Source organism: Amphiura filiformis, chromosome 9 (genome assembly GCF_039555335.1).
Source record: "Amphiura filiformis chromosome 9, Afil_fr2py, whole genome shotgun sequence".
In the NCBI taxonomy this organism is placed as follows: Eukaryota; Metazoa; Echinodermata; class Ophiuroidea; order Amphilepidida; family Amphiuridae; genus Amphiura; species Amphiura filiformis.
Window position 1 is genome coordinate 16,312,122 of NC_092636.1, and position 9,267 is coordinate 16,321,388.

At 38.1% G+C, this 9,267-nt stretch overlaps 1 protein-coding gene across 1 annotated transcript in view; it reads right to left on the minus strand.

Annotated features, from left to right (window-relative positions):
• Positions 1-9,267, minus strand: part of LOC140160690 (inositol polyphosphate-4-phosphatase type I A-like) — a 69,718-nt gene that overhangs the window by 20,928 nt on the left and 39,523 nt on the right. Inside the window, 6 exon segments of the mRNA XM_072183978.1 lie at positions 136-159; positions 3,566-3,677; positions 4,213-4,317; positions 4,689-4,794; positions 5,842-5,899; positions 7,634-7,824. Of these exon segments, the coding sequence (XP_072040079.1) occupies positions 136-159; positions 3,566-3,677; positions 4,213-4,317; positions 4,689-4,794; positions 5,842-5,899; positions 7,634-7,824 (596 nt within the window).

The following is a 9,267-nucleotide window of genomic DNA, read 5'->3' on the forward strand; positions in this document are numbered from 1 at the left end:
TAAGTAGTTCACGTAAGAGGAGTTTTCTGCATACTTTGTAACATTTTGGCATCTATGAGAATTCAATTACTCCCTCATACCCTATCAAAACATTTAACTGAATAATGTTAAAGATATCACATTTTCCATATTTACCATTTTACGAGAGCTAACCCAACGCTACAAGTTTAAAACCCAAATGAAGATGGTATAAACATAATAGTAATGTATTAAGTTAATGGGAATATTAAGACAGCAGATGATAATGATTCAAATCATATCAAGACAATGCGAGAAACAAACATGCAAACCAACATAAACATGATATTTAATCAGAAATTTTAGTAATGGTTAATTTTTTTTTTAAAGTGGAGAAAATAGAGAAGGAGAAACATGCACAGTTTAGTTAGTTATGGAAGATAAATATGAGAAAATATTCAGAAAAGTACACATGTAATTTTGTACGGGGTGTGTTTTTGTGTGCATGCCCCAGTGGGGCCACTTGTATTTGAAGCTGTATATCACCAGTGTACAAAAAAAAAAAAAAGTAAAAAAAAGCGTCTTTTTTCACAGCTGGTCTCAATACCGGTGCATCTCATTTAGGGTAGGCACCGGAGTTTCGCGCGACAAAATGCGCGGCCGGTTTTTTTATAAAGCGCGAAAATTCAAGTCAAAAAGCGAAAATGCGTTTTCCAGACAGATTTTTGTGCGTCCATCTGAAATTCACAATTATCACGATACACACGTACCCCGGGTCTACACCTCATCAAATGTTGATTGTTAAAAAAAATAAAAGTGCATTTTCGCCGTGATATTCCATCTCCGTTCGCTATGATAATTTTTCTCATTTCTGTATCAGTTTTGGTCCGAAACGTGGTCAAAAACAGGTGCAAAAACATGAGCAAAGTCTGTCAATCTTGAGCAATTTTCGTTCGTACTTTCACTTCCGCATTTCTTTTTTAAAATTAATGTGGTGTTGATGCTACAAAAACTAAAACACGCGCTACCACAAAAAAAAAAAAAAAGGGGTTATCATTTGCATTTTGTCTTTAAAATTGCTTTTATTCATCGTAACAATAATACTAATAAAGGAAACCTAGATTATTTATGAGAAAATAAACTTAAAATATTAACAAGGCGGTTCTCGAACCACGAGTCTCGCCTGCTTTTGCGACCGCCTGCATTTGCAATTACTTTTGGTAGAGGTAAATGAATTTGGTGGTTATCGGCTAGGCATGATTATCTGGCTGATGGTGACTGTACCCACCAAGAGTCATGCCCATGCAACATTTTTTACTAATTTGACCTCAGATGACCCCTGGTGACCCTGAAATGACCTTCCAAAAATTTGGCTCTAAATGTTGACTGTACCCACCAAGTTTCATGCCCACCTGACAGTTGTTACTCATTTGACCTCAGATGACCCCTGGAGACTTCGCAATGACCTTCCAAAAATTTGGCTTAAAATGGTGACTGTACCAACCAAGTTTCCTGCCCATACGACTGTTTTTACTAATTTGACCTCAAATGACCCCTGGTGACCTCGAAATGACCTTCCAAGAATTTGGCTTTAAATGTTGACTGTACCCACCAAGTTTCATGCCCATCCGACAGTTTTTACTAATTTGACCTCAGGTGACCCTTGGTGACCTCAAATGACCCCTGGTGACCTCGAAATGACCTTCCAAGAATTTGGCTTTAAATGTTGACTGTACCCACCAAGTTTCATGCCCATCCGACAGTTTTTACTAATTTGACCTCAGGTGACCCTTGGTGACCTTGAAATGACCTTCCAAAAATTTGGCTTTAAATGTTGACTGCACCCACCAAGTTTCATGCCCATACAACAGTTTTTACTAATTTGACCTCAAATGACCTCTGGTGACCTCGAAATGACCTTGCAAAAATTTGGCTTTAAATGTTGACTGTACCCACCAAGTTTCATGCCCATCCGACAGTTTTAACTAATTTGACCTCAGATGACCTCCGGTGACCTCGAAATGACCTTCCAAAAATTTGGCTGTAAATGTTGACTGTACCCACCAAGTTTCATGCTCATCCGACAGTTTTTACTAATTTGACCTCAGATGACCTCTGGTGACCTCGAAATGACCTTCCAAAAATTTGGCTTTAAATGTTGACTGGACCCACCAAATTTCATGCCCATACGACAGTTTTTACTAATTTGACCTCAGATGACCCCTAGATGACCTCAGTGACCTTGACCCACTAACCAATACAAACCGGTTCTGTCTCTGGTCAAGATGCACCCACCCACCAAGTTTGAGGAACGTATGCGACTCATAGTCTCCGAGAAAATAGGCGGAAAGCAAACTTTAACCAAAACTTTGTCACATACACACCCCCACACACACGGAAAAGTGATTATATAGTCTCCTGCCTTATCAGGCGAGACAAAAATTGAATATTGTCAGGTTGTGATAAATAAAAACATAAAACATTAACCAGACGTTAGCGGCATGTGCTTGGTTGTAAACAAATCAATCGGGACTTCCCCAGGCCAGCGTTCGTTCGGAAAGCATGCAAAAAGTGCACGATTTCCTGACGTTGCATTTACAAATATTGCAGAATTTACTTCAATTCTCAGCAGGTGGGTCAAAATTTTGGGGCTTTTATTATCTTAAAAATATAAAAGAATAAAAATTTAAGCCTGTTATGTTGTAAAAAGGTTATTATTGGTGAATTTACATTGAAAAGTATTGTTTTTGGCCAAATTCTCAAAATTCACGATTGACCACCAAAATAGCGATGGACCCCCAAAATCGTGATTTTTTGCGCTTTTTGCGCGAAACTCCGGTGCCTAATTTAGGGTATCAAAAACAGGGAAATGTGCACCTTAATCACACAAATGTTACTAAAAAAGGGAAGCTAACCTTAGCAAAAAAAAATTGAAATAAAGGTAAAATTCTGGACAAAACATGATTGCTACCACCTCCATTCATTATGTGTACCACAGTTTAGGTGTATTCTTGGCAACTCATAGCAGTAAAATACTTGCTTAGGGTAGGAAAACAACTACTTTAGTAGTTGTAAAAGTATTTTAATACTTTATTTGGATCCATTTTATACTAAGAAAAAATACTTCATTTGCGTACTTTGGGTGCTTGTACACAGGTGATATCTCCACTCAAAAGTTTATGTTCACAGGAAGTTGAATAAACTCCAAAGTGGTGTACTGCTGTCTGTATTTGCAGCTGCTTACATGAATACATATGTGTTTGAAACTGGTAAGAAAATGTTTTTTAAAAAGATGAAATGGTACTGGGCTGTTCCAGTTGAAATCCACACTACCCCCTGTGGAAGGTTTTGGAAATATCTTCCATAGAGGGAGTATGTTTTTTAAATGTAACTGGTCAGAGTTAATCATTTTGAAACCCATACTCCCCCTGTGTTATGGCTTTACTTATTCCTCCACAACTGGAGTGAGTATTTCAAATGGAAGTTCCCCAATTGTCTATTGTATTCAAAACTCATACTCCCTCTGTTGAAGACTATAGCTAAATCTTCCACAGGGTAGTGTGGATTTTAAATGGAATGGCCTAATGACAGCATTCTTTGAATTTACCTTCTATTTTGTTCGTCTGAGTACTGTTGCATTAATCTCTTAAGTCCTCCATGTTTGAATTTCATGCTGTGTCCTGCTGGGGCACCAACTGTCACTACGTCATACATTTTCTCTGTTAATAGGTACAAAATATTGATTCTTTTTCAAATCTTCTTAACCAAGCAAAGTTTCTTAGTCAGTGGCCGTAGTCCAGCTTGTAAGTGCCTAATTTTATTGGTTCCTGCATGTCGCCTGTCACACAGTAGACTGCAGTAGTGGAACACGAGGCATGCATCAGCTGCCTGTATGTGTCGCATTGCAAGTGTAGTGGTAATACATCACACACTACCCACAAGATAACTGACTTTGCAAACAAGTTTTGTTCATTTTATAGAATGAGGGCAGTTTTCGTGATATTACATGTTTTTTCCTAAACAAAAATTGTTTTCAATATTTAATTGTAGTGGATACCTGCTGCACTGGTAACCACTACTCAACATATTGGACCTGCCTATGTCTATCACACACGGTAGAGGAAATACAAGGTAGGGTATATTGCATTCTTGTTTTCTTTTGTTTTTGGAATGTACATGTATGACCAAAATCAAATTTTTAATTTTCAAAGATTTTGCATTTTATTTTAGTATGTGACATACCATGAAACTTACCTCTATGTCCAGGTTGTTCTACTCTTAACCTCTGCAAATGAAGATTGATAGGAACAAATTCCAGTAATCTCTCCGCTTTGTCAACACTTCGTTTGAACTGAGGACCTAAATAAAGGAACATGTTCAATAATATAAATAATAATAATAATAATAATAAAAGCTGATTAAAACTCTCCGTGCATAATTGTATGTGCTTTTGCACAACAGGGACATGGTCCGAGATATGGTAAAATTTCATTTTCTAACTTGGTAGTACATATATGCAAATCATAACATCTCCATTCTAAACATTATGCAAGGGTGCACTGCATGAGTGTCCTTATTTGCTGGTGGGGATTTTGCAGAAGGGCACTTTTAGGTTGTGCCTAAAAGTCCACTTATATCAAGGGAGCCCATATAGCGCCATTAGGGAAACCTTTACGGTATTTCTATAATGGAATACAAATCAAAGAGGATATAACGCAATGAATTCTCACCTCTTGTACGTTTACTGAGATGTTCCAATGACTCATTATATCTTACAGTTAGGTGGACATGCTCTGCCATGATAGATGACCTCACATCTTCCCAGTCTCTGGATAACTGGGGAAGAAAACACAAATCAGAAAGTGACCTGTATGTTACAAAGTACAAGTGGCATGATGGAGTGTCACGCTGCTCAGCGGCAAGTGGCAGAAAGACTGAAACCAGCATAATGCTTTGACACAATGAACTATCTTGACTGAAAAGCTAACTTGACTGTCAAGTGGAATGAAACCACTTCAGATTTATTTCTCTCTAAACACCTCTCTTTTGTGAGCTTTCTTTTAAAATTGTGGCATCATTAAGATACACATATAAGAGGAAAATTAAGGTGTTCTTAACCCTAACGCCCTCGCTGCTTTTTGGTGAGGGGAAGGAAAGAAGGAAGGAGGAAAGAAAGAAGAAGAGAAAACTTTTTTTCTCGGGTGCGGTTTTGAACCAGCGACCCTTGGGTGCGGTTTTGAACCAGTGACCCTTCGGGTGCCAGACAGGTGCACGGGCCTACCTTGCCACGGGGGTGTAGCTTGCCTGGCCAAGCTTTCCACGACCATATGACTGTTCGCATGGTGACGCAATCACATCACATGGGATACCTGCATGTGCCTATGTTTTGTGAAATGTGGTTTTTTGTTGTTTGGTTAGGGTTAATGAAAGTTTCAAAGGGAGGGGAAAATTATATAGCTCTGCACTTTTCTGGAATCAGGACCACTGAAAAGATTACACTCATTTGAAACAATTGGTGACATGTTATATCAAAAGGTATTTTATGTCAGCAATTCTAGTTCTGCGATAATGATGATTAAAAAATCAGCTGATTTTTGGCCAAAATTTATTGATTTTGACCAACTCTACTTGAAAAGTCTGTCTGCCCACCATAGTAAAACAGGGTTTTTTCTCTGTCGCCTTAAGGTTTGCAACTATTTTAAACTGTTGCGATTTGGTAGTTCACAGCATCTTGCTAATGGTAGTGAGCTTTGACAAAAATTGCATTTATCATTTCATAGCAAGTGTGCTGCTTCGACCAACAATACCTAGTCTACCCTTAAGGTACCTCTTATTGTAAATATCACAATTAAGAATGTGGATCAAGAAAATATATCATCTTACCTCCCCAAACATATTCAACTCTTCAAGCTTCTTCCTTTCTTCTCGTAAAAACAATTTTCTAGGCAAAAACAAAGAGCAGATGTAATAACTTTGATTCAAATGGGGGTACCTGAATGGGTGACTCCATTTGAAATCGTGGGCGATTAAGGTCATGGTCATGTCTTTCATAAGGGGTGTATGGATTTTACCTGGAAAAGCCAATTATAGAGTGTGAGTGAAAGGCTATGGAGCTGTTCTATCAATGAATAGTATCTACTTTCAGTAAAAAAATTTGGAAATATTTTGGCTTTTGCCTCAGTAAAAAATTAAACTTTTCTTGAACTCATTGTATCATAGATTTTAAAGTGTTATATTAAGTAGACTAAATTAACAACCTGAATAAATGATGGCCCCTGTTCAAACATACCATTGACGAAAATAACCCATGTTGAGCTCTCTTCTCTATAAAGGTTTTCTACCAATGAATAGTTTCTATTTTCAGAACTACATAATAAACTAAAATTCATTTTTAATATTTTGGCCTATGCCTCAGCATAAAAATTAAACTTTTCTTGAACTCATTGTATCATAGTTTTTAAAGTGTTATATTAAGTAGACTAAATTAACAACCTGAATAAATTATGGCCACTCCCTATTTAAACATACCATTGATAAAAATAACCCATGTTGAACTCTCCTCCCTATGAAGGTGTTCTACCAATGAATAGTTTCTATTTTCAGAACTACATAATAAACTAAAATTCATTTTGAATATTTTGGCTTTTGCCTCAGCATAAATATTAAACTTTTCTTGAACTCATTGTATCAAAGATTAAGTGTTATATTATGTAGACTAAATTAACAGCCTGAATAAATGATGGCCCCCTGTTCAAACATACCATTGACGAAAATAACCCAAGTTGAGCTCTCTGTCGCTTATGACTCAGGAACACTTGTCTACCGGATTACAGTTACTAGGGAGTGGAGCAATACTCTATTATTACAGCTCAGTGTCATCCTTACTTGAAAATCTCCGCTGCTACCAAGCTTGGAGCGATTGGGGGGAAGGTCTTTGTTGAAAGTTAAGTTGGGTTCAGATTCGTGCTGCTGATGACAAGGACAGTGTTTTCAGCATACCGTGGAAACTTGGCATGTTGCCCGTGGGGATCGACGCTAAGTCAGGTACCGCGTGAGCAAACTCAAAAATAGCGAGCATACACAAAAGAAACTTAGCGCGATGTCGCCAGGTCTGAATGCTGTACCGGCGGCGTCAGCTGCATTCGAGTACGCTTAGAGGGCACAGACATGGAAAATTCCAATCTGTTTACTTATTAATCTGAGGTTTTCCGGCTCTCATTATTTAGCTCTACATGGGTCGCAAATGGCACACAGCTGGTTTAGGAAGGACCATTTCCCCAAATTGCTGAAATTTGAGGGAAGCGCTCATGTTGTACAACCACATGAGAGTAAACTGGATTAAGATTATAATATGGTATGCAACTATGTGCAATTCCTGGGATAGTGGTTTGCGTAATATTAAATTAAATTAGTACCCCTCGTATACTTAGCACCATTAGGTACCTTCCTAACTTGTATTGAAAAAGCACCACTTCAATGTACTTTCACAGCATGGTAACAGAATGTAACTTGGAAAAAGTGCAGATCATCCCAGTGGTGAAGTCCTGGTGAAGTCAGAGACACATCTGACGAAAGCCTGACCACTCACACAGGGATCGACTGCACCGGTACTATGATAACCTATGGCGTAATCATAGAAATACTAAAACTTACTGAATATGATATTTTTACTTACATCATCTGCTGAGGAATGGAGAATGATAGTTTGCTTTCCACCATGATCTCTTGCACCAGCACATGTGTTCCATCTACATCTGGATATCTGTACGTCTTGGTGCAAGGACTGCAGTATAAAGCCCTGAAGTAGTTGTCACGAGATAGAGACATTGATCTGGTTCTTCTAGGGGTAGCCTGAGGAGGAGGGCCCTGTCAATTTGAAAAACACAGAAATTTTTGTATCATCTTGAATACACAAGGTGTAAATAACTAACAATAATAAAGCATTTGGAATAACTGTTGAAACCAAAAGATTTGGATTAGGGGTTGGATCTATGGTAAAGATTAGTGCTAAGATAAGGAGTAGGGCTAGGGTAAGGATTAAGGTTTAATAGGATTAAGAAGGGTAGGATCGATGGCAAGGATTAGGGTTTAATGGGATTAAGAATTAGGGGTAGGAACTATGGTAAGGATTAGGACTGGGGTAACAATTAGGGTTTAATGGAATTAAGAATTAGGGGTACTAGGATCTATGGTAAGGATTAGGACTGGGGTAACAATTAGGGTTTAATTGGATTAAGAATTAGGGGTAGGATCTATGGTAAGGATTAGGACTGGGGTAAGGATTAGGGTTTAATGGGATTAAGAATTAGGGGTAGGATCTTTGGTAAGGATTAGGACTGGTGTAACGATTAGGGATTAATGGAATTTAGAATTAGGGGTAGGTTCTACGGTAAGGATTAGGACTGGGGTAACGATTAGGATTAAGAACTAGGACTAGGATAACAATTAAGGTTTAATGAGATTAAGAATTAGGGGTAGGATCTATGGTAAGGATTAGGACTGGGGTAAGGATTAGGGTTTAATGGGATTAAGAATTAGGGGTAGGATCTTTGGTAAGGATTAGGACTGGTGTAACGATTAGGGATTAATAGAATTTAGAATTAGGGGTAGGTTCTACGGTAAGGATTAGGACTGGGGCAACAATTAGGATTAAGAATTAGGACTGGGATAATGATTAAGGTTTAATGGGATTAAGAATTCGGGGTAGGATCTATAAAGATTAGGACTGGGGTAATGATTAAGGTTTAATGGGATTAAGAATTAGGGGTAGGATCTATGGTAAGGATTAGGACAAGTGAAGGAGATCATTACTGATGCTTAATCGTTTCCCCAGTATAATTATAAGTAAAGTAGGTAATACTTGTGTACTGCGTACTTGCGTAATATTTGTTTGTGTGTATTGTATACCATGACTGCTATAACATTAGACCCAGCTTTAACCACTGTTTATTAGTGGGAGCTGGTAGCCTAATGGATAAGGCGTCCGTCTAGAGATCGGAAGGTCGTGGGTTCGATTCCCATGCCGGCACATTCCCTTGCTTTTTTTTCAAGTTGGGTTGTGTGCCGGTCGGGATTTGTGTTTATTCGTTGTCATGTTTAATTGTAACACTTTGGGTTGGTAAACTGTTCTGTATAAATGTAACTTATTATATGCAGCTACATCTGTTACACTGGCTTGTGATTCAAAACCAATTTGATAAACCTACAGGGCAAAAAAATGAACTCAGATACAACATTTCCCCATAAAACCATTGATCTTTGCGGAGACAGTATGCCGCGACACACCCACTTGTAGGAATTAAGTGAACA